The following is a 25,525-nucleotide window of genomic DNA, read 5'->3' on the forward strand; positions in this document are numbered from 1 at the left end:
TATTTGGGTTCCACTTGCACTTGTGAATATGCCAAATTCAACATTACTTGATCCACCATATGATGGCTTCTTTGTCCCTCCTCTTACAGAGTCTTCTCCAGTTGCTGCAATTCCTCTCTTTTGTCCAACAGTCTCTTTTCTCCTCCGAGGTAGTTGACTTGTTATTCCTCTTGTAAAAGGAATACTTGTATCCACATATGATAGTGGCTGGCTTGAGCTTGTATCATTCACCCTCTTAACTCTACTTGTATCAGCACAAATTGTTGTTGAAGAAGCATACTTGCTTGATGTAGTTGATGCAGGTTGGCTGAATGTTGTTGGTTTAGTTTGCAGAGTCTTTTATGGTTTAGGTTGACTGAAGTTTTTTGGTTCAGGTTAGAAACTTTCTTCTGAACTTTGACCAACAACCTGAATATTTAACCACAAAATATATGTTCATTAAAAATTCAACAAGTGATTAAAAAGACACAAGCAAGTATAAATTATGTTACCTTGCAATATTTCTTGTTATAACTTTGTTGTTTACACATGGAACAAGTCTGTTTTACCCCTTGTTTGGACATTTTTCCATACTTCTTTCTTGGTTCATCTTTGCCCTTTCTTCTACTTCTTGCAGGTCTGTCAGGCATTGGTTTAGGTTCAGGAGGTTCAATCCTTGGATTGTTAGTTTTAGGCCATATCTTCATATTTGGAATTGGTTGGATGAAATGACTATAAGCCTTTAAGAAGGTATCCTTCTTATACCAATGCTCCACAAGAGGTTCATGCTCCTGTTCTATGTGGCACAAAGCAGCAATAGCATGTTGGCATGAAATGCCTCTCAGTTGCCAAGTTCTACAACTACAAACTCTATCAGCCAAGTTAACTGTATGCTTGTACTCCCCTTCTCCGATCTCAAACCCAACATTAGCATTCCAAAGCACCTTGCATATCCTAGACTTGTCCTTATTCTCCTCTAAGATAAGTCTAGCCATAGGTGCAATATCAGATATCCAGGTGTTGGCAAACTTAATCATGTCCACAGTTTTTGTCATTATCTTTCTCCTAATTTCCTTCAACATGGTTATTATAGATTTGTGTCTACATGATATGATCCATGAGTTAAAGGTCTCACACATGTTATTTTTCAACTACATCACATTTGGAATGCTCTTGAAAGAATGTCCTAACCCATGACACCTTTGGATAATGTAATAGGTCAGCACAAATATCCTTACCAAGTTTGCTCATTTTATGAAGCTCATCCTTAAACTTCACTTCAAAACTTGACTTTGAACATCTCCAGAATTATTTTCTCCTTTCCTCTCTTTTTTTCAGGTTTGATTCCAATTAGACCAAATGTGTCTAGCACACATTCTAACTTCAACATTTGGTAGTAGTTCAGCAACTGCTGCATGAAAACCTTGCAAAGAAATCAAAATGCAATTCAATACTTAGTAGATAATGTAATAGCTTTAGCAAATGTAATATGTAATTACCTTTTACATATCTGCCATCACAGTAAGGCCTTGTCCAGTACCCAATTGCAGGTCCTCTTTCAAGTAATTGATAAAGAAACCTCAATTATGCTTAGTTTTCTTATCTACAACTGTCCAAGCTATAGGAAACATCTGATATCTATAACTGTCCAAAATCTCTATCAGTTGCACTATAACACAACCATTTGCATTTTTCTTTGAATTTACATTTAGCCCTCACTTTATGAATTTCATTAGGCCTTAATTTAATTTGATAATTATTTTCTACTGCATAATTTGCCAAAACCTTTCTAAATTGTTTAGCATTTTCAAAAATCATTCCAGTTCAAAAATAGAGACTTCACATTCAACATCATACCTGACATTTTTACTCTTCCTTCTTCCTGGTTGATCAACACCCCTAACAGCTTCTACATCTACCACATTTGTGCTATTATCATTATCACAGTCTGAGCTATCAATATACTCTTCATCTCCCCCTAATCTGCCAATATATCTATTCTTCTTATTTCTTCCAATATCTTCAAAGCCTCTATCAATACCAGCTTCACCTACTAGTATTTCTTCAAGTACTTTCTTTTTTCTCTTAGAATTAGGATTTCTTTTGTTCCTCCTTTCAGATCTAAAGAATCTCAATTCGTCATCAACATCTGAACCATCTTCATCAGGATTGACATTTATATCTGAGTCATCACTAGGCAGATCTGACTCATTCACATCTAAAACATCCTCAGTCTCATTCACATCTGAATCAGCCTCATTCTTCATATTTCCAACATCAACAGAGTTTGACCATGGCAAAAGACCTACTGGAGTTGACAATTCCTCTAACTCATCAATTTCATGAACCACAAAAAACATAAAATTCATCACCATCTATTAAGTCTTTCACATAGTCTAACAACTAAATATCAGAAGTAACTTGGACAAATTCATTGTTAATTTCATTTTGACAGTAAAAATCCTTCAAATTTGTGTACCCAAGGTCTTTAGTGTATGAAAAAAACTCGTCAAAACTAAAATGATATTTATCAATGACAACGACAAATACATCTACTTCTCCTCTATAAGTAAGGTTAGGGTCTGCAATAACATGACCCCCATGATGAAAATATGTCAATATATAGTCGTCCATATCTCAAAAAGAAAATACCCCAAAAGCCCCTTACTTTATCAGTGCAATTTCCAAAAAAAAAAAAACCTAGTTACAAAATGCTAACAGACAGTGACACAACCAGAACATACACCTTCTTCTTCAAGGATGAAACATGCAAACACAAACTAATGTCACTTCAAGAAACAGATGATAGAAATGTCAAAACGCCCAACAAAATTGCAATCTCCAACACTTGATTTCAACCTTTAAACCTGAAAATTGGCAACATAAACAAACATAACAGTTAGTACTAACTAAGAATTGAATGAAAATCAAGACACATTGAACTTTCATACACTTACCTAGGTTTTGATCGGTGAAGAAGGAAGAGGGTTTCGTTTGAACTGAAGAGACAATGGACACAGTGTGTTGAAGATCAAATTTTGGGCACTGAATGAATGTCGAGGAAGATTGAACTTTCATACACTTAGCTAGGTTTGATCGGTGAAGAAGGAGGATGGTTTCCTTTGAACTGAAGAGACAAAGGACAGAAGATCAAGTTTTGGACATTTAATCTTAAAGTTATTACATGTAAAAATGGTAGTGTTGGCGAGATTTAATTGATCAACTAATCTATGTGAAGGAAAGTGTAATACACATTCTACACTCTAACTTCGAATTATTTAAAAAGTATCAAAATGACACATCAGACTCTTACATTAGGTGTCTAAAATGAATATCTCTTGATTTAGGTGTCTAAGTGAAAGTTGGTATCAACTTGAAGGGGCCACCGATGAGTTTGGTGTCTAAGTGAATATCTCTTGGGTTTGATAAATAAAATTGTGATTTTAATAATTTATTCTTAATTGTTTTATTTTTATTTTTTTTTAAAAAGAGTTCAATCATATATGATACCGATAAGATATCAATATATTGTTATGGTATCATTGATGATTTTAAAAGTGTCTCATTAAGAATTTTCAATATCATGATAATATGCAAATATACTATGGTAGTATCATTCATGTAATATCGAATGATTTAGAAAAACCTTTATGATACCATCACAGTATATATATATTGTGATGATATCATTCAACATTTGTATGAAACGATCCTTAATGATACCACGCCAATATATGATGATTTTATAGAGATGTAGCTGAAGGATTGAAGTAGACATCAATGATACCATGACAATATATAGATATATTGTGGTGGTATAATTAAGGACTGAAATAGCCTCAATAATACCATGTCAGTATATGATACTGCGACGATATCTTGATTGTGAATCTCATGCTTAAGGGGGGTATGCATTGTAAAGGGATATTTATCTGTAATATTTTGCTTTTATGGGGCATGAGCTTAATTTTTCCAAAAGTTTATGGCCACGTTAGAGGAAAGATATAAAATATCTTATTCCAATGTATGTTTTACCACACATGTTATATGTGTATGGGGCAAAATTTATGTTTGACAAATAAGATCATGACACGTGGCTAAGTTGAAACTAGAGAGACGCTGACTATTCTTACTCCAGCTCTGAAAAATCCTGGAAGTCACAATCCTGACGTGATTTGGACCAGTAATACCTCAATGCCGCAAAGGCTGCTCTGTAACCAGATAGCCTGAAGGACCTCTCATTGGAGACAAAATGATCACTTTACAGTTGCAGCTCCATGAGACCCTCAGGCAGAGCAACAGTCAGCCTCGAGCCTAGCACTGACCTGCTCCCTATTAGCCTCAAGCCCAACGTCAGACCTAGGAACATGCTATTTAGAGGTGGCAAAATCAAATTCAATCCACCCAAATGGGATATGATGTCTGTGTGTCGTCATATCCCAAAAGTTGTCAAATTGACTAGGTATAGTTTCTGAGCAAAAGAGAACCTGACCTCCCATTCATATGACCCTTAAAATGGAGTTACCTCGTACTATTGTTACAGAATGAAGACCTTTCTATAATACTGCAAAGTGTTCCCTCAGAAGGCCTTTCTATAATACAAACTTACCACCCTTAATTCTGTAGTTGAAATATTGTAACTAGGGATCATGCCACCTTCCCAGGGCCTCTCCCATGCGTACCCGGTCTCCCTTTTTAATACAAAAATTGAATTCTGCTGACGTGCTTTTATCTGCAGGAAGTTGTAAGATCGGAGCTTGGAAGACCAGAACCACTGTTGAACCCATATTGAAAGCTGCTATCTGCAGAGTTCGAACGTCAAAGTCGAGTATTATTGAATAGAGAATTACTTGATTGAAAAAGCAAAGTGAAAAGGGTCTATCATGGCACGCTAAGCATTACAGCTGAAAATCAATTATTTATCCCTCTATCACCACATTGGTCTATTGCTTGTCGATTCTCATCGAATCAACAAATGAGATAAAATAGCTGTAAGATATTTACGTACTGTTATTTTGACAAATAAGATATAACTAACATGTTATTATACACACAATATTCTCGTATTCCTGAATATCCATGTACAAAATAGCAAACTTATGATGAGCACTTCAAAAATCAATTTCTTGGCTAGTGCCACAATGGTACTAGTTAACATGACCCTTTAAGTCCTCCAAAGAAGTTCAATTCTCCTCATTTTCTAGTCAGTCAATTGTTCCTGTTTATATCACTTTCTTTAATTAACTACACATTTACATGATATCTCAACCAAGAAAATGCTCGAAGAAGAAGAAATGGCAGTCAACTAGTCGTACATAATATATATATAAATTACAAAATCTTATTAAAAAGGAGGAAATAAAAGGAAAGGTTTGGTACTATCTGCATTACAAGCCTAAAAGCCAAACGGCAAATCCTTGCAATACCAGGTTTACAAACTATAGGATAGAAAAAGAAAGAACAGATTTTTGCAGTTCATTGCAAAAATGGGATTTATTTCTCATGCAAACATCGTCAACTTGCCATTTAATTTGATTTATCATGATATTTTGCATACTCAAAAGATGCCACAAAATTGAAATGTAGGATGCATTTTTCTGTTCCAAAATAACGTTAAACTTTAGGATCATACCTCATCTCCTTTCTTCAGCAAAACACCAGTGCCTCTGGGTTCGTATACCTGTTCTTCAGGAGGTTCTGGATGTAGCAGTTTCTTCCATGGTCTATTTGTTTGCAGAGTTGGTTCAATGAAAAGCTGAAACATCAGAAAACAGTATTGAGTCAACTAGAATCAAATGAAGGCGGAAGGCCATGGTGGGCTCTGCAATGGGTATCTGTCATGTTCTTCATCCACACTATTGGTGGATCCGCCTTCAATGAGCTAATTGTGATTTCCTATGAGTTGTCCATACTCATTACAATCTCTTGGTTGATTAATTACACGTAATATGAGTTGGTTACGCTTAGCTAGCCTGGTTACTACTGGGCTTTCTAATGGCAAGCTTGGTGACACTGCATGAGAAAAAAAAGGTGATCCCTATCCTGTTGTCATGGTCATCCAAATCCATCTTTTATCTTTCTATTTCTACATTACAATTAGCTCTGGAAATTGTCCTTTGCTATTTTTTACATTTGAAAATTTCAGTCATGGTGCCTAAAGAAAAATCATAGCCATGACAATGCACTCAACTGTCACAACTTGCTTAGACAAATTCTTTAGGTCATTACTACCCTGGAGGGAATATTTTATTTTTTTTGTGAAACTACAAGGTAACATGTTCACTAAGGCACCTATCCAATTGTACCTAGAGTGCAAAAGCCTAGAGGACTGGTGACAAGTTTTTGAGCAACTAATAAACGAATAACCCCCCTTTTCTCAGTTTATCTTACCCAAATTGAGTAGCTTGATGATGAAAAAGCTCCAGTGGCCAGTCTTCCTAAGACTATAGTCAAGAGAGAAAAAAATGAATACATAACAGATAGCTGACACACTTCATTAAACAAAATTAGTGTATCGCCCCGGCACAAGTATCGTAGCTAACCTCAATGGAACCAATATTCGTTGCACCTACGGCTGCTACTGCCATAAAACCTTCTTGCCATTTACCTTCAAGCACAACCTGATAAATAGTTCAAACAACCATTCCATGAGATGATAGATTTATGCATAACTTGCTTCTGTTGCAAACAATAACAGTAAAATCAACTACAATAACAACAACTACTACTACTACTACCACTACTTTATAACCTCTTATAGAGAAGCCACCATCTCAAAAAGATCAGGACAATCATGGAATAGAACGCAATTTTAGCATAAGGTAACCAGAATTTACCCTTTCATTCTCCACATATAAATTTCTTATTGTCCTTGTAGCTCGTTCATTCAAGGGAAAGAGACGACCTATCAAAAAAATGAATCGAATAAACTGCAGGTAGGAAATTGAATAGGAAGACTTTACATGCATCAAATTTTCTTTTTCAATGGGAGGAGATAGTGACTTTGGAAGTGGACTAGTGCTTTGATACCAAGTGAAAATGATCCCAAAGAAGTGTCTTGAAAGATCTAAAAAAATCTTTGGCCAATTAGACATTCAGAATAACAAGTCACAAAATTCTGTAACAGGTGCCTCAGTCGCAGGAGTGACCTTAAGTTTTGCAAATTGATAATATTTGATACATTTTCCAGTCGGGTGAAGTACCTGACTGTATACAACCACAATGGTTATTATAGTAAAGTCCTCTATACTAGTTGTCAGACACATAATATCTTTGTAATATCAACAAATTATAGTCCCCAAAGGAGCCTTTCTGAGTGTATCCTTTGCATTTCATTGTAATGTGACTTTTTGGGCAGGGTGGGTAGAGGGGGCTAGGTGAAGTGATCCCCATAGGTAAACAGAAAATAACACAAACAATGAAATCCTACTATTATGGATGAACTCCTCTTAACCTATGGATGCAAATGCAAAGACTTACCAGAGAAATGTCGACGGCCAAGAACATTCCAATCAGCTGGTGAGTGTATGCGATGATAATCTCCAGGTCTCAAGTAAATCACACAGTAAAAGAGACCTTTCATTGGACTGCAATAATTTAATTTTCAGTTTTAAAATTTAAGTAGCGTTCTCTCGTTTTCACCAAGCAATTACAATCCAACGCAAACAAAAGTAGAAAATCTAAAGAGAAAAGATTAAAGGTTCAGCTGATGACCAACTACTACATGTTATTAGGCACCTGCTAACTAGACATACTAGTTATAATTTGTCCAGTAGTACAGATGCACTTTTTTCTGTTGTTGGATAGGTTTAGTAGTATACCTGTTCATTTCCATTACAAGATTATTACGATATTTAGATAGGTATGTTATCCTGAATGGTTTAAGAATATAAATATACAGTTCTTAAAAAGTACTAGACAGAGTTATGTTTTTGGTCAAAAAATAATATGGAAGAAGGATCCTAGAGCAGATCAACAAGTACCGTGGCAGTTAAAGATAAAAAATAGCCTATTCTATCAACAAGTAGTATTCATCAAGAGACGATTAGTAAAGGGAAACAGATATTTTGACAACACATTTGAGGCGTTTACATGTTATAGTACAATATAGATTTCTTCATATCACACGGTTAACATTCCTGTGGTTACCGTGCTGGTGCAGGATCTCGGACTTTAGGAGAAGCCAATGAAACTCTCCACCAGGACTTCTGATTCACATCATCCATAGAACCCTCTTGCCCACCATCTTGATTTGTGTTGTCATCAACCACACTCATGGGAAGGAGGGAGCTGGCACCAAGAAGCGAAGAAACAGAATAAGAAAATCCTTTGACTTGCTCAATCATAGCCCCAGCTTCTTTCAACTCTCCAAATTGAAGAACAGTACCATCAACTGGACTAATCTACAACCACATAAACCAAAAGCTCAGCAAATTTGATAATCTGCAATATTTTGAAAAATCCAAAGAATCAACAGATAACTAGGAAGCTGGTTACCAGTTACCAGACAACAGGGATCCAAATCAATAGGTCTGGTACCCTCTTTCAATCTTCTGACAAAGAACTCTCGTAAAGATGCATATTCTTCCAAAGGCAATGCTACTTCTTCCAAGTCTGGATTCAAATACCGAGTTTTATAAATATTGCCATCGCCAAAAACTTATTTTTATTTACACTGTGTCATAGAAGAACTATAAATAACTAAAGCATCATGATATAACAAGAATGCTCAGAGCATCTCGAAGTAGAAACTAGAAAGACTGTTTACTTGAATGAAATGCCCGAGCCCATCCTTTATACACAGATGGGCGCAGCCACATCGGAAGCTCCTGGATGAACATCGCACACAGTCAAATTGATGCAGGACTTTGCCGAATCTTTTTTAAAAAAAATTGATAAAGACTTACCACACTGGTCAAAGTACTCCAGAATCTAGAAATGGAGCGTAGTGGAAGTAATCTCATGAAAGTAGCCTACAATTGAGAAGGCAAATTATCTCCAGTAAAGTTCAACATGGAAAACTACATAGAATTATGTGGTAAGCTAAAAGATCAATAGCATAGGAAAGAAGTGAATTCTTACCTTTACATCAGGCTGGAATTCTAAAATTCCTTTCTCTCTGGCGTCTTCAATCTGCGACTCAAAGAGAGTTAGGAAGCTCCATGGGAGAGAACATGATATCTCAATTTGATGTCATCTGATTTCAGACAAACGGAAAGAGAACCCCACCAGGCAATAGTTCACTTATTTCACGGGTTTATGAGTTAGAAATACACCTTTTGATCATCATAGAGGCGTCGAGCATGGAGAAGACCAAGCATAACTATAGTTGCGACTGTTGCACCAGGCAGCAAGAGAGGGTTACCTGCATAAACCAGAAGCCTCAAATTTCAGCTGCTGCGTCACATGATAATATTGAGGCAGGTGAACAAGTAACACAATAAAGCTATTAAGTACTATGGAGTATTATACATAGTTCTAAAAATGCAAGGAACCAAGAACCAAACTGAATTTTCAGCAGTTCACAATAGCTGTTTTGGGCATGTCAAAGATTATCATGAAAAGCACCATCAGCTTATCATGAAAAAGCACCATCAGACACAAGCCAATATAATGTCCTTACTAATTCAAAAACTATAAAGAAGAAAGAAAAAGCACAGAAGGTGCAGCTCATTCCAGCTATCAGCTCCACTTTCACTAGATTTAGTTTGGAATTTTCCACATCAGTCATTGTGCTCTATTTTGTTTATGTGTTAATTCATATGCCAATATGGATAAGCCATAAGACAATATTTTATACTAGCTTCATTCCAATCCAATGAATTTCTTTAACACAACACTTTACATCGGTAAACATTCCCCTGAATCCAAATAGAATATTCACTTGACTATTTTAGGAGTCTTGAACATCCCTACAGAATCTAGTTTCCAACCTTTGAATGTTAACTTTGACAAAGAAGTGTACACAAATGATAAATCATAATTCTACTAGTTGACACACAACAATTCTTAGTTGCTTAAGTTATGTTACCTGATAAAATGAAGAGCACAAGTATGGAATAGTAAGATACCTATGTTTAGTCTATCACACCTGTCTCGCTCTTAAACAGCCATTTATTGTCCAAGGCATCTTTTCTTCATATAAGTAAAAGTTCTGATATAAATAATGTGTATCCTCTATGACATTGTTGATCTTACAACTGTTCTCTAAAATTTTGCTTTTCATTTTGGTCCGTGATATAACATAGAATCTCATAGCACTCCTCCATCTCAGCCATCTTATTTTAATTTTCTGTCTTACCTATTTATCTATCTCGTCATCCTCATGAACAATAAGCCTAGACATCTGAGTTGTCTAAATTATTTTTTTCCTTTTGCTGATATTATTCGTTGATGACATAGTTCTGATTCACAAAACGTGAGGCTTGAGGTTTGGAGACAGACCTGGAGTCGAAAGATTTCAAGTTGAGTAGTACCAAAACTGAATACTTGTAGTGCAAGGTAATTAATAGATTAAGGATGTTACACATCATATTGGGGCGAGGTAGATTAAATAGAGGCTTGCATCTAGTGTACTGAGTGAGAAAAATGTGCTACCCACACTTAAAGGTAAGTTATATAGGGTGGTGGTTAGACCGACTATATTATATAGGGCGGAGTGTTGGCCAATAAAAAACTCTCATGTCCAGAAGATGAGAGTGACAGAGATAAGAATGTTGAGGTGCATGTGTGGGCATACCAAGAAAGACGATTAGAAATGAAGATATTCGGAATAAGGTAGAAGTGGCCCCCAAAGGACAAGATACGAAAAGTGAGGTTGAGATGGTTCAAACATGTGAAGAGGAGATTTGTAGATGCCTCTATAAGGAGGTGTGAGAGGTTGGTCGTTGTGGGCCTGAGGAGGGGTAGAAGTAGGCCAAAGAAATATTGTTGTGAGGTGATTAAGTAGGATATGACACAGCTTTAGCTCACCGAAGATATTAAGGGTGTGGAGGTTGAACATTAGGGTAGAGAGTTAGAAGGTAGTCAGTTGTATTTCTTTTCCTTCTCTATGTATTAGTATCATTCTTGTTTTTCATTGTTTTTAGATTTCTAATAATACATGTTGTTCATTTAGCCTCGGTTATCTTACTATCTTGTTGTTTTTTCTACTTGTTGTTACTACCTCTTTTTCATTGTTCTTTGAGCCTAGATTCTATCGGAAACAAGCTTTGAACAATTTGCGTACATTCTATCCAGCATGTGTAATTACAATTGGTTTGGTGGTGATGGTGGTGGTATCCAAGCAAGATTGTACGCACCTTCACTATTCCACCAGGTACATCTTTACTAACTTTCAGACAGAAATTCTTCTATAGAATTAGAACTTAGATATTCCGAATGAGAAATATTATTAATTGTAACATAACATCATGCACGTAGGGAGTATTTATACTTTCTCACCATTAATAGTATCAAAATAATTCTGAACTTTCACTATACAAATTACAATAAGGTTCACATTCCTCGTGATAGCCTCATTTCATAGAAAATGCAACTCAAACTGAAGCTCCATTCACGATTTTTTCAAGCACAGAAGTTTAAAAAGAAAAAAAAAGACTTGTACCCTGAGAATTGCTGTTACTACTACTGCCGCCACGATTAAGCGAAGCTCGAGCTTCGGTGGGTTGTACCTTACGAAGAAAGGTAGTGAAATGGAAACGCTGCGCCTGTAGATGATTGAAGCGTCCATTGTAAGTGAAACAGGGAATTCTCTGAGAAGCCCTAAATTTCATCTTCTTTGTCAGCGTTTAAATCTCTGCAGAGGGTTTTTGCGGACTCCGTTTTGATTTGTTCACAAGAATTACACTTTATTAGGGCTGTTTTTAGCCAAGGGAAATAATAATTAATATTATTTCCGCATTTTATTACACGGTCTTTAGAAAAAATTCTGACCGTGTGGTAATTTGTGTTGCATTTTTATTTTTGCTGCTATTTTTATTTTATGAATATTGAGTATATATGAATATCTTTTTATTATCTAAATTGAAAATTGAATCATAAAGATTAAAAGCATATTCAAAGCTAAAAATCAAATTCATAATAAATACAAATTCAATCGAAATCGATCAACGCGTACCCTTAATTAAAATACTATAAAAAATATTTTATTTTTAGAAACACGAAGATTACGAGCCCATTTGGATGGGCTTAAAAAAAATAACTTTTATGTATAAAGTGTTTTTAGAACTTTGAAATGCTGAAAGTTATTTTTATAAATAAGCAGTTGAGTGCTTGGATAAAAGTGCTTATGATGTGAATTTTAGGGTTAAAAGAATAAAAAAAGGTAGTTTGAGAATTTAATTAAAATATAAATGATATAAAAATAATTTTCATGGTCAAAGAAAATGACTTTAAATACTTTGGAAAAAAAGTTAGAAATCCTAACTTTTTATTTTTGACTGACTTTAAGAACTTTATGGCTTAAAATCAGCATTAGATAAACACGTTCAAAAGCTAAAAAGGAGTTCTAATCCAAACGGGTCTACGTAACAAAGAAAGAATGATAGGTCTTTAATTGCTTGGAAAGTGGGCTACATCAGTCCATTTGTCAATCAAAAATAGTCTTACACCATTTGCTGTCATTTTGTGTGGAATTCAATGCACGCGCCAAAGTACAAAAGAGCAGCGGAACCTCACAACTTCCTTATTCATTCATTCCTACCGGTGAGATATCAAAGTGTTACAGACAATAGTGACTTCGTAATTAGCACAAGCTATTGGGAAGAAAAAAAATGCAGTTCTTCAGGGGACTCACAAGGAAGAAGCAATCATCATCCTCTACCTCTGCTGAAAGCCGGAAGAAAGAGCATGATTGTTATTTAAAGAATGGAAGTTCCCTGCTAGAGGAGCTTCTTGCTTTATGTAACGGAAATTGCCGAATTCCCATCCGTTACTTCACTGCCATAGAGATCGAGAATGCAATAAAACACTCTGAAATCAAATTGGAGATCCCCGATGGACATGTGGTTGCGGGATCACTGGACAAACGCCTCGTTTTCGTTAGGTTTTTCCCTCCTTATTTTAGGAATCACTTTAATATTTTTCGAGATATAGCAATTACTGCTCAGAGAGCCATCTCAAAAATGTGCTGAGACTTGTGGGTTGCTGTTTAGAGTTTGAAGAACCAGTTATGGTTTACGAATATATTGAAGGTATTTCTCTTAGCCATCTACTTTTCAAAAAGGCTAATTGTGATGATCAAACTAGAAAATCACTATCTTGGGGAAATCGATTACGAGTTGCCAATGAGGTCGCTTCTACAATCGTCTTTCTCCATACTGAATTTACAACGCCCATCATCTACAAAGATTTGAAACCATCGAATGTGATTATAGATCAGAATAGAGGTGTCGCCAAACTACTAAACTTCTCATTATCCGTATCATTGCCTCCAGGAGAATTGCAAGTAGTAAAAGATGTAACTTGCGGAACGTACGGATATTTACCTCCAGAATATGTGGTGTCGGGTATTGTTACTCAAAATACAGACGTCTATAGCTTCGGAGTTGTTCTACTTCAGCTATTAACCGGAACGAATACAGGGACTCTAAATATAAAGGATCGCGATTACATAGTGAATCCTACAATTTCAGATTTTGAGATGATAGACATTGAAGATATACATGCAATGGACATAGCAGATTCAGTCATTTTGGAAGAGCATGGGATTGAGATTCGACAACAATTGGAAGATTGTTGGGATCTTGTTAAGAAATGCACAAAGTCAAAGGGAGAAGAGAGACCTTCCATGATTGAAGTTGCAAAGGAATTACGCCGAATTCACAACTGCTTCCGTGCCCTCACTCTTGGCCAGAATTAGTTACATCAGAAATAATTAGCTCGACTTTACTTGTATATGCACTCTGTGTGCAAGGTGATAAAAGTAATTGTAAGCTTCCATGGATGAAGCTTTAAATCTAAGCTATTCGAGAGAGAGGAAATTGAGGGAAGAAGACAATATGAAAATATCTAATTCTTCATTCATACAACCTTAACTTGTGTGATTTACATCAATGATATTTATAGACTTGATCCCTTAACTAACTAAGTCTAATGCACATGGGTAGTTAGTCTAACAAACTAACTAACTCTTTAACCACATTCTAACAACCTGAGTTACTCTAACTACTCGAGTTATCTTTTAACTCAGTAGTAGATCAATCAGCTTTCTTCTAGCTCAACACTCCCCCTCAAGCTGATGGCTTGAACAGATCTTTTAATCCCAGTTTACTCAGTAAGTATTCATATTGTGCCTTTCCTAATCCTTTTGTGAGTACATCAGCTACTTGTTCATTTGTAGACACATGATCAGTCTTGATCATTCCTTGTGTGATCCTTTCTCTTACAAAGTGACAATCAATGTCAATGTGTTTAGTTCTCTCATGAAATATGAAATTAGCAGCTATCTAAATTGCAGCTTTACTGTCACACATTAAGCTTACAGGTTCCTTAATCTGAACCCCTAGTTCTTTGAACAAACCAACCAGCCATGTAATCTCTGCAGTGCAGGCAACCATGCTTCTGAATTCAGCTTCAGCTGAGCTTCTGGATACAGTTTCTTGCTTCTTAGATTTCCAAGAGATTAAGGCACCACCAAGCACCACCAAACTTTACTAAAAAGCCAATTACTAATCTCCTTGTTTCTAGATATGACCCCCAATCTGAGTCACAGTAGGCAGATAGATGATCAGCACTTTTTGCTGGCATTAGTAATCCCAGCCCAGGTGTGCCTTTGATATATCTTACTACTCTTAGTGCAACTTCAATATGTGACCTCTTTGGACTGTGCATATATTGGCTTAGTACTTGCACTACAAAAGTTATGTCAGGCCTAGTCATTGTAAGATATAGCAACCTTCCAACTAATCTTTGATATGCTGCAGGATCTTTCAGTTCTTCATCACCACAGACTTCTGCATTTGGTATACAAGTATCATATGCAACAGATGTTAGTTTCTGATTTACTTCAAGTGTAGTGCTGGTTGTCTTTGCTCCACTTAATCCCACTTCTGACACCAACTCTAGAGCATCTTTCTTTGACACATTGTTATTCCTTCTTGTGACCTGGATACCTCAATTCCTAGGAAAAATTTAAGTTCTCCAAGGTCTTTCATTTTGAATTTCTGTTGTAGATCTTCTTTGGCCTGATTTATCATGTTCTGATTGTTTCCAGTAACTAGGAGATCATCCACATAGACTAGAATGATTACCAACTTCCCTTCTGATTTCTTTATAAAGAGAGATAGTCATAGTGACTTTGGATGAATCCCATCTGAATCAGCACATCAGTAGCTTTCTATTCCATTGTCTAGGTGCCTGCTTTAACCCATATAATGACTTGTGGAGTTTGCAGACCTGTTTAGTCTCCCACTGTCTAGCAAACCCTTCAGGAATGTGAATATAAACTTCCTCCACTAAATCACCATTGAGAAAAGCATTGTGGACATCCATCTGATAAATAAACCACTCATTTGAGGCAACTAATGCAACAAGAGATCTCACAGTCACCATCTTAACAACAGGTGAGAAAGTCTCAGAATAGTCCACCCCAGCTTGTTGGTTGTACCCCTTAGCTACTAACCTTGCTTTTTCCCGCTCAACTTCACCTGATGCCTTATACTTTACTTTATACACCCACTTACAACCAATAGGTGTTTTACCAGCTAGAAGATCAACAATAGACTGTGTTGTTATCCTAAAGTGCAGCAATTTCAAGTTGCATGGCCTTGATCCAAGTTGGATCTTTGGAGGCCTGGTGAAAGGTTATTGGTTCAGGAATGGAGGAATAAGAAGAGAGATCATGCTGGTAGAAGGTAGAAAGATGAGAGTAGGTAAGATAGGAAGACAGTGGATAGGTACAGGATAAAGATGTGTGGTTTTGAATTTACAAAATCTTAGAGCCAAACAGAGTAGTTTTGAATCTGGTGGACTTTCTAGGTTCAACAAGAGGAGGGACCTTAGAGTGAGAGGTATGATCCAGCTGAGGATTAAGAGCTGACAGAGAAGGTTTTAATGCAGATAGTGAAACAGTAGAGGAAGTGTGCCTTTGTGGAGAGAGGCAGTGTGCCAATATTTTTGACATGAAGGGAAGGGAATACAGACTCTTGGAAAACAACATTTCTACTTATAAAGAAGCATTTGGAATGAAGATCATAGATCTTATACCCCTTCTGAGTTAAGGAATACCCCATGAACACACCAGGAATAGCTCTAGTAGCAAACTTATCTGAGGAACTGGTATTATAAGCATAGCTAGGACACCCAAACACTTTAAGATGAGAAAAAGATGTAGGGTGATGATAGAGTAGCTCAAAGGGAGATTTAAATTTCACGATTTTGGAAGGAGTTCTGTTGAGTAGATACACAACAGTAGTAACATATTCACCCCAAAACTTTAAGGGAATAACAACTTGGAACCTGAGGGACCTTGCTACACCTAGAATAGTTCTGTGCTTTCTTTCTACAACTCCATTTTGCTGAGAAGTATATGCACGAGAACTCTGATGTAAAATGCCAAGGTTAGACAAAACAGATTGAAACTCAGCACTAAAAAACTCATATCCATTGTCAGTTCTCAAAACTTTGACAGAGTTATCAAACATGTTCTTTATTCTGGTAAGAAAATTTCTCATCACCACAATTACTTCAGACTTAGATTGTATTAGAAACAGCCAAGTGAACTTACTGAGGTCATCTACCACACTAACAAAGAACCTCTTGTGAGTATGAGTAGGAACTCTATAAGGACCCCATATATCACAATATACTAGATCAAATGTAAACTTAGAACTAGAACAACTGATAGGAAAAGGTAATTTTGTATGTTTTGCCAAGGGGCATACAGTGCATACAAAACCTTCAGGTCTCAGATGACTAAGACCTGCATTCTTCCTGAGAAGCTCCACGGGTGCATTTCCCAATCTCCTATGCCATAAAGTGCTGGACTCAGAAAGTTGTTCAACATGTTAGACACATTTATTTATCTTACAACTGGATCTTTGAACCATAGACTTGTCTTTCACAATGTATAGTCCTTGGTCTTCTCTACCAATCCCCTTCACCATGCAGTGTAGAGATCCTGGAATAAGCAGAAATCAGGAAAAAATGCTACTGCACATTGTAATTTCTTAGTTAGCTTGGATACTGACAACAGGTTAATCTTAAAAGCTGGTATGAATAAAACATTTGAAATAGACTGATCTATTAGTAATTTGGAACTTTAATTTTGAGTGACTGATACAAAACTATCTGTAGGCACATGTACCTTATTCTTTTCATTCACAAGAATTTCATGATGATTATCCAATATTTCAGGATTTGAAGTCATGTGATTAGTTGCACCTGAGTCCACTATCCAACTAGCATCAACATTAGTAGTAGTTGGATCAGTCATGATACCTGCATTGGTAGCTTGAGTTGGTGCTTTCTCTTCATTACCTCTGCTAAGCATTAGAAGAATCTGTTGATATTGCTCCTGAGTGAAATAAGTAGGGAGTTGTGATGAAGGCTGAGTAGTACTGGAACTAGCCTGTGAGAAACTTCTTTGACTGCCTTGTGAAGCTTGATCACAGGTGTTGGGAAGGTCCATGTCATAGTCCTAATCACCAGAGACTCCTACTTGATTTGCATACTGATTTACCACTTTCTTCATAGACTTAGGCCAATCAGGTGGGTAACCAATGTAATGACCTTGAGAGTCATTTTTGGAAATTTGTGCAAAATTACCATTTTATCCCTATCATTAGTGCCCCCGAGTATTATTTGATCGGTTTGTGTAGTTGAAAATGTCAAAATCTTAATGGTTTGTAAATTGTGCAAATTCTTGAGTTTTATAGAGTTAAAGAGTTGAAAAAAATAATTTTCGGTACCAACTGGAGCTACGGATCTCGGAACGGAATTTCGTCAATTTCAACAGCTCCAGAATGTGGAAATTGGTCTAGGAGAGTTTACGAAATTAGTTTTGGAGTTGTAACGAAGATTTGAGTCTTGAGTTGGAAATTTAAGGAATTTTAGGCTAAGGTTTGACTTTGGTCAACTTTCGAAGTTTTGATAATCGGAATGAAATTCCGAAGACTCCGTTGGATTCAGGGGATGGTTTTTGGTCTAGAGGAAGTGTTGGCTGAATTTTTAGAGGTCCCGAGCCCATTTTTGTATTTTGAAGGCCTAAGTTGGTTTAGTTCAACTTTTTGAGTTTCGGGTCAATGGGACCTCGAATTCATATTTTGATGGTTCCATCAGTTCTGTAATGGCCAAATTAGGCTAGTAGCATTGTCAGCATGACTATCGAGGCAATCGATACGAGTTTGGGGTCATTTGGCGCTTTTGACTTTGAAAGTTAGCCTATGGTTGACTTTGGTCAACATTCTTGGAAAACGCACTCAGATGAAAGTTCTGACAGCACGGTTAGTTCCGGAATGTCGATTTTGGTCTGGAATGACCCTTCGTTTGCTTCCTGAAGTTTCCGGTCTAATCCTGAGGCCCATTGTGGAATTTGGCTTAAAATAACATTTTGACGTGGGATCCACTTTTTATTAAAATGATCTCGTATGATAATTTTGAATACCCCATTGAGTCCGAAATGTCAAATTTAGTAGGGGTAGCATATCTGGTTTATTTTTATCGGGTTTCGAACGAATTTCGAGGGTCCATTCGGAAACTTTAAATAATGCAAAACCAGAAAAAATCTGGTGCAAAAGTGCAGATTTTGCACCAGATTTTTCAGAATTTCCTGTCAACTTTGAACCCTCATTTCTTGAGCTTATCAAGTCCAAATCTAGTGATTCAAGAGTCTATCTTCAAGAGATTTTCGCGAGGAATCCATTGGTGAGCTCGGAATCTTGATTTGAAGCTTCGTTTTAGGTAAGATTTGATGTTTTAGATGTTGCCTCGACCATTTTCGGATTCAAATTTTTGTAAACTTTGGAAGATGATTTCTTGGTCATCTTGGATCCGAATTCAGTGATTCAAAGCTCTAAATTGTGTAGTTTTTTCATAGGAATACAGTGGTGTAATCGAAAAGTGACGGGGAAGATTTGTTTGAGGTAAGATTCGCGTTATAGCAGCTGCCCTTTTTATTTTCGGATTAGATTTTTGATGAACTTTGAGATTTGATATCTTGAGCATTTTGGGTCCGTTTTCGGTGATTCTTGAGGTTAAATTGCTGAGTTTTTCGTAAGGATCGTTGTGGTGTAATCAGTTTTAGTTGTAGAGCCTTCATTTCTAGTAAATCGCTGTTCAAAGTTGTTGTCTTTTTCCATTTTCGGAATGAAATTGTGGTGATTTTTGGAGGATTGTTTCTTGGTCATCTTAGCTTCGTTTTTAATGATTCTTGGGTCTAAATTGTGAGTTTTTCCGCAAGGAACATCATGATGAGATTATCCTTTACCGGTTTCTGCAATTATTATCTTTCAAAACATCTTTAAATCAAGATTTCAAAGCTAGGTCAGGTTCACATATTTTATTTTGAGTTTTTTTGCTAAGAGGCTCACGTAGTTATAATTGTGAATTTGTAATTACGAACAATTCTGATCCCAGGATTTATGCAGCTACTATATAGATAGTGATTACTACTGGGAAGGAACATAAACACAAAAGCAGTGTGAATTTCTCTTGATTCCTAGGAGAAACTACTTTGTTATCATAAGCATACAATCTCAAGTTGGTTCACAGCAACAACGATTCACCAGGGTAACCAATCATCAGCTGAGAAAGAAGTACTTTTTCTAAGAATATGAATGATACTACCGAGTATTTTTTCTCAACCGAGCCATCATTTAATTTGATATAAAATTAAAGGAAAAAAATTAAATACATAGTCTACAACAAATTTTAAATTTTTTTGTAGTCCTAAAAATTTGAGTAGTTATAAATTGTTTTATTAAAAATAAAAATGAAATTACAAAAGTAATCAAATATTTATTGTCATTTTGTATGGAATTCAAGATCATCAGGAATCTTTCCCGTACATTCCACTAGTGATTTGATGCTTTACTGAATTAAGCCCACTGCAAAAATATGCAGTTCTTCAGGGGACTCACAAGGAAGAAACAATCATCATCCTCAGCCTCTGCAGAAAGAGCAGGATTGTTATTTAAAGAATGGAAGTTCCCTGCTTGAGGAGTTTCTTGCCTTATGCGACGGAAATTGCAGAATTCTCATCCGTTACTTCACTGCCACTGAGATCGAGAATGCAATAAAACACTCTGAAAGCAAAATGGAACTTTCCGATGTGTATATGGTTACAGGCTCGCTGGACAACCGCCCCGTTTTAGTTAGGCTCAATAGATGGGAATCCAACAATATCCACCGAGATATAGCGATTACAGCTCAGATGAATCATCTCAATAATGTGCTGAGACTCATAGGTTGCTGTCTAGAACTGTTCAAGGGTAATATTAATAGAAAATCATTATTATCTTGGGGAAATCGATTACGGATTGCCAATAAGGTTGCTTCTGCAATCGTTTTCCTCCATACCGAATTTACTACGCCCATCATCTAACGCCATTGAACATGATAATAGATCAGAATAGCGGCGTTGCCAAAATTGTGGACTTCTCATGGTCCATATCTTTGCCTCCAGGAAAATTGGAAACAAAATCAGAAGATGGTGTGCTCGGAACCATCGGGTATATAGCTCCTGAAAATGCCCTCGATGATATAATTACTCAAAATTGATGTCTACAGCTTCGGGGTTCTTCTCTTTGAGCTATTTACTGGAATTTTTTTTTATGTATCCAACTTCTGAAAATCTTCCAGCCAACATTGTTGATCGCTATATTAGAGAGGACAATGTACCATTTGGAATTGAAAGACTGCTTGGATCTTGCTAGGAAATGCACAGTTGTGAAGGGAGATGATAGACCCTACCATGATTCATGTTGCAAGGGAATTACGCCGAATTGAGAAATGCTTCCGTGCCCTCGCTATTGGTCAAAATTAAATGTTTGTTTTAATACATGAGGTGAAAAAAGTAATTTATTTGTACCGTCATATTTATGTTGAACAATAAATGAGATCTGCAGATAATGAAATTGCCAATCGGAGGGAGTACTTTAGGCTAGTACCGACTTTTGTGCTCTATTTCGACTGCATCTACCTTGATCTTTTTGTTTGCAGATTAAAAAAGTGACGCCTTATTAGTTTTGTAACCGATCATCAGCTGGAAAAGCAGTACTTGTTCTAAGAATATGAAATAAAATAAAATAGAATTGAAGTTACAGTAAAGGACTACATCAAGTGTAATATATGGGCACATAATCTTTAGCATCTGTACAAACTACAAAGCACCCTTGACACCAAGAGAAGGGAGATTAGTCACTTGTCTATAACACCAGTTTGCTAATACTGTAAACCCTGAGAAGGTTTTTGAATCAAAATTTACTCTAGAGAGAAACGAGAAGGGGCTTTAACAATAGACATATGTCGAAGGTAAACTTTTTGCTAATCCACTGAAACGAGCAAAGGAAATTGACTTCTTCCACTGGAAACAAAATATTTGTCTCTGGAATAATTAGAGTAAACTTTTGGGATAATTTCCTTGTTTTAGCTGGAGACAAGACAAGACATGAAACCAATTCTCAAATGATCTAAATTACTAATAGCCTATTCATCCAGATAAGGACTAGGTATAAAAAGAGGAAGTTATGCTTATTACAGGTCCACGAAACTTGCTTTCATTAAGAAGCAAAAAAGAGGAAACTCCACATGGCATAAGGTGAAAGACAAACAACCTAAGGGAGATAACGCCAGGAACTAGCACTATACATTGAACCACAACAATTTAGAATCTTAGCTCGATTTGTGTGTGACTACCAAGTAAATTAGTGAAAGACAAGAGGCACAAGATTTTCAACTTAGATCCTGGGATACGCGATAAAAATCACCTCTAAGGATCAACCAATCCACGACGTGCATCATGTATGCTCATCATTGTTAGGCAAACTTTGTAAGTTCATATCTTAGGAGATAAAATTGTATGTCATACAAACTCCTGAATCAAAATCTTCATGTTTCATTGGCTCCAAGAATAAAATGATCTTTTTATCCCCTAGTAATTGAATGTAAAAGATACAAAAATAACATCTGGAAAATGTTAAACTAGCTAGATAATTGTTCTTGCTCATCCCTACTAAAATCCTATGATCATCGATCAACCCCTTCCAAACCACCTCAAGAAATGCTGCTCTTTTCTTAGGAATCCAATGCCAACAGAAACTGACTTCTATTTGATATAATATGTCCTAGTAATTGAATGTAAAAGATTCAAGAATTACATTTGGAAAATGTTAAACTAGCTAGATAATTGTTCTTGCTCATCCCTACTAAAATCCTCTGATCATATCGTAGTAGATTTCTCGATCAACCCCTTACAAACCACCTCAAGAAATGCTGCTCTTTTCTTAAGAATCCAATGTCAACAGAAACTGACTTCTATTTGATATAATATGTCCTAGTAATTGAATGTAAAAGATTCAAGAATTACATTTGGAAAATGTTAAACTAGCTAGATAATTGTTCTTGCTCATCCCTACTAAAAATCCTCTGATCATATTGTAGTAGATTTATCGATCAACCCCTTCCAAACTACCTCAAGAAATGCTTCTCTATTCTTAGGAATCCAATGCCAACAGAAACTGACTTCTATTTGATATAATATGTCTGCTGTAAGTTTACTTGACAGATCCTCAAATCAACTCTAGTTTCATCAAAAATCTGACTATGGTCAAGGATGATCCTCAACGTAGTTTAAACCTTGCAATCAACAGGAAATCACTAATTCCCTTGGAACATAAATTACTTTTGGTGTCCACCTGTCCATTGTCACCTCAACTCAGCTAGTTTCAAAGTAAGTTATAATCACTAACAGATATTTAATGTTAGTTTCATTTTCCTAGTTAGATTCCAAGTTCCTGTAGGGCTAAGTTGTAACTTTGACGGTCTTCATTTCAAAACCACATTCTTTCTTGGGACAATTTAAGGAAGGTGGGAAGGAGGTGGGTGAATGTATCTCCTTGCATAAGACCAGATATTAGTTGAACACTTGAACCTTAATAACATAAAAGATCTAGCGAAGGCAGGCTCTTCAGTTATCATAAAACTACAAGGTGTCGGTAGTGGTAAACATATTCCAAAAATTATTTATACATAGGCATAACAGAACTTTAATTAGATACCCTTTTAGGATAACTGATTCTTTTATCCAAATTATAAAGTAGCCACCATAACAGCCTATGCCATTTTTAAAAAGAAAGATTGATAAAAACATAACACAGCCTACGTCGCTAAGCAAAGCCAGTGTCACTCAGATTAAGGAGAAACAATACTAAGTTGACAGTCAGCACAAAAACAATCTAACAATAATGAATTATGATGCAGCTTGATATTTAAGCGGAGAAGGATAGAGAGGCTGGCCCATTATCCCGAGTTTCCAAGGGTGGGATTGGTCCTAAAGTTGGCACAGACAGATTTCTAGGTCATCAAACAAAAAGCAAACTAATAATAATGAAATTATGATGAATAATTCGGATCATATAGCCAACCCAACTATTTTTGAGTTCAGATGTAGTGTATCCATCGATTTATACTGTAAAAGGCATAACAAAACACAAGACACTTTAAAGAGTGGTGATTTTTTTGTCCAAGTCATACAACAAACACCATATTTATTATGCAAGAATCTTTTTTTCAGCAAGCATAAAGTACAAAACTTTAAAAAGAACTAGTGAACTGAGCCAATTACCACTTGGAAAACTAAGCTTCTCGGGCAGAAATCATTCCAGCCTTTCTTGCATAAGCGAAAATGCCACCAGCTTCAATGACAGGACCAGCATCACCAATAGGCTTCAATTTATACTCTTTTCCAGTTGTATGATTAATCAACCTGCTCTCTCCAATTTCAACAGTCACCACATCACCAGTCTTACACTCCTCACAAATCCTTATTTCCGACTCAAGCGGGTAAACTTCGCCAGTCGAAACTGAATTCCTGAAAAAGATCCTCGCGTACGACTCCGCCACCACTGCCAATACACCAGCTGCCCCTAGAGCAACCGGCGCGTGCTCACGCGATGACCCGCACCCAAAGTTGTCGCCACCTATGACGATGGAGTACTTGGACGTGAATTCACCCGGTTCGACGAAACGGGTTTCGTACGATGAAGGGAGTCCACAGAGAGCGTAGGAACCAAGTTTCTTGTACTCATCTGGGTTTGAAGGTACAAGGGTTAGGTATTCTGCTGGAATGATTTGGTCAGTGTCAATATTGTTGCCGAGGACGTAGCAGAGGCCGTGAAATGTGGAGGCTTTCTTGGTGGTTTCCGGTGTAGTGGAGGCGGCGGCGGAGCGGAGAGGTGCGACCGTGGGGGTTTTCGTCTCGACAAAATGGGAAATTAAGGGATTATTGGAGGAGATCGATGGGAATTTGACGGAGGGGAGAGGGTTAATAGAGGAGGCGCGTGGTTGGAACGGAGAGGATTTGAAGGTGGTGATGGAACTTGAAAGAGTTGTTGAAGCCGCCATTGATGAAAGCTTGGAGTGGCGCTGAAATGGAGATTGCTAATTTTTGGTGAGAGTGGAGTACTAAAAGATAGACAGTTCTTATTAGCTATTGGGCCTTGGAATTTCTTAGCTATTGGGCCTTATAATAACAACAATAATAATACCCACTAAAATCCCATAAGTGAGATTTAAAGAGGCTAGGATATAGGAAAAGTTACCTAAATACACTATTTATTTTATCATATTCTCTAAAATTTTCTACCATTTAAAAAATTATAAAAATTCCTACTCTCTCATATTCTCTGTGATGTATCAAAAAGTCGGATACATCAATTTACGTTATGTATCCGAAAGTGACCAAAAAGAAGGAATTTTGAGTAATTTTTAAAACAGTATGGATTGAATGTAATTGGGAACTATCACAATGTGATTTAGGTAAGATTTACTATAATATACACAAACTTTATCACTAACTCATGAAGATAAAAAGACTGTTTCCGAAAGATATTCGACTCAATAGTAATACATCTTGATATAAAAAAGGAGAGAATAAAAAGAATACAACAAATAACATGCAATTTTATTGGACCAGTACGGCCATTTTCTCCAGTTGGAGCCCACCTAACCCTAGTCTTTGCCAACCTTTTGATTTACGAGAATTTATTTGATTAATTTTTTGAGTTAAATTAAATAAAATTAATTTAAATTATATTTAAATATTTAAAATTATATAAAAATATTATAAGTTGCAATAATTTTCATAATAATATAATTAAAAAATATATGTTAAAAATTATTAATGAAAATCTATACAATTTGATTCTAAAAAAAAAGAAATGTCATGAATAAAAGAGAGCGGAGAGAATAGTATGCTTAGTACATTTTTGACATATAATTATTTCTTCACGAAATGGGTTGTTGATTTTGTTAGTATTATTTATGAAAAATTTGCTGTCTTGACGGCGCAGAAAAAATTATACTACTTCGGTTTTTACTTCTCACGTGT

General features: G+C 36.3%; 4 protein-coding genes and 1 pseudogene across 6 annotated transcripts; 2 read left to right on the forward strand and 3 right to left on the reverse strand.

The window, feature by feature from the left end:
* Positions 1-375: 375 nt before the first annotated feature.
* On the reverse strand, positions 376-1,034 carry LOC129900063 (uncharacterized). The gene is made up of 2 exons (XM_055975036.1): positions 492-1,034; positions 376-408 (listed from the first exon to the last, which is right to left on the reverse strand). Exons 1-2 carry the CDS (start codon positions 1,032-1,034, stop codon positions 376-378), a joined length of 576 nt encoding a protein of 191 aa, XP_055831011.1.
* A 1,362-nt stretch (positions 1,035-2,396) lies between these two features.
* Positions 2,397-11,860, reverse strand: LOC129898573 (phosphatidylserine decarboxylase proenzyme 1, mitochondrial). Of its 3 annotated transcripts, XR_008769399.1 has the most exons (14): positions 11,585-11,860; positions 9,255-9,343; positions 9,061-9,111; positions 8,886-8,951; positions 8,747-8,807; positions 8,483-8,592; positions 8,128-8,381; positions 7,459-7,565; positions 6,816-6,883; positions 6,522-6,599; positions 5,612-5,734; positions 4,589-4,781; positions 2,937-3,106; positions 2,397-2,846 (listed from the first exon to the last, which is right to left on the reverse strand). XR_008769399.1 is itself a non-coding variant. In XM_055973162.1 (13 exons), the coding sequence occupies exons 1-12, from the start codon at positions 11,751-11,753 to the stop codon at positions 4,620-4,622; spliced, it is 1,338 nt and encodes a 445-aa protein (XP_055829137.1). In that variant the 5' UTR covers positions 11,754-11,860; the 3' UTR covers positions 2,397-2,846; positions 4,589-4,619. The 3 variants fall into 3 exon arrangements, 2 of the variants coding, with proteins under 2 accessions (XP_055829137.1, XP_055829136.1); XM_055973162.1 differs by lacking the exon at positions 2,937-3,106; XM_055973161.1 differs by lacking the exons at positions 2,397-2,846; positions 2,937-3,106 and having other exon boundaries at positions 4,448-4,781.
* A 686-nt stretch (positions 11,861-12,546) lies between these two features.
* Positions 12,547-14,009, forward strand: LOC129898574 (serine/threonine-protein kinase ZRK3-like). Its single transcript, XM_055973163.1, is given in 2 exon segments — positions 12,547-13,086; positions 13,089-14,009. Coding segments are annotated over 2 exon segments (1,086 nt in total). The 5' UTR covers positions 12,547-12,752; the 3' UTR covers positions 13,841-14,009.
* A 5,957-nt stretch (positions 14,010-19,966) lies between these two features.
* Positions 19,967-21,072, forward strand: LOC129898575 (serine/threonine-protein kinase ZRK3-like; annotated as a pseudogene).
* Positions 21,073-23,529: 2,457 nt separating this feature from the next.
* LOC129900738 (3-isopropylmalate dehydratase small subunit 1-like) lies at positions 23,530-24,630 on the reverse strand. The gene has a single exon (XM_055975759.1). It carries the CDS (start codon positions 24,538-24,540, stop codon positions 23,773-23,775), a length of 768 nt encoding a protein of 255 aa, XP_055831734.1. The 5' UTR covers positions 24,541-24,630; the 3' UTR covers positions 23,530-23,772.
* Positions 24,631-25,525: the final 895 nt, after the last annotated feature.

The sequence above is a fragment of the Solanum dulcamara genome, chromosome 8, assembly GCF_947179165.1.
Source record: "Solanum dulcamara chromosome 8, daSolDulc1.2, whole genome shotgun sequence".
Lineage (NCBI taxonomy): Eukaryota > Viridiplantae > Streptophyta > Magnoliopsida > Solanales > Solanaceae > Solanum > Solanum dulcamara.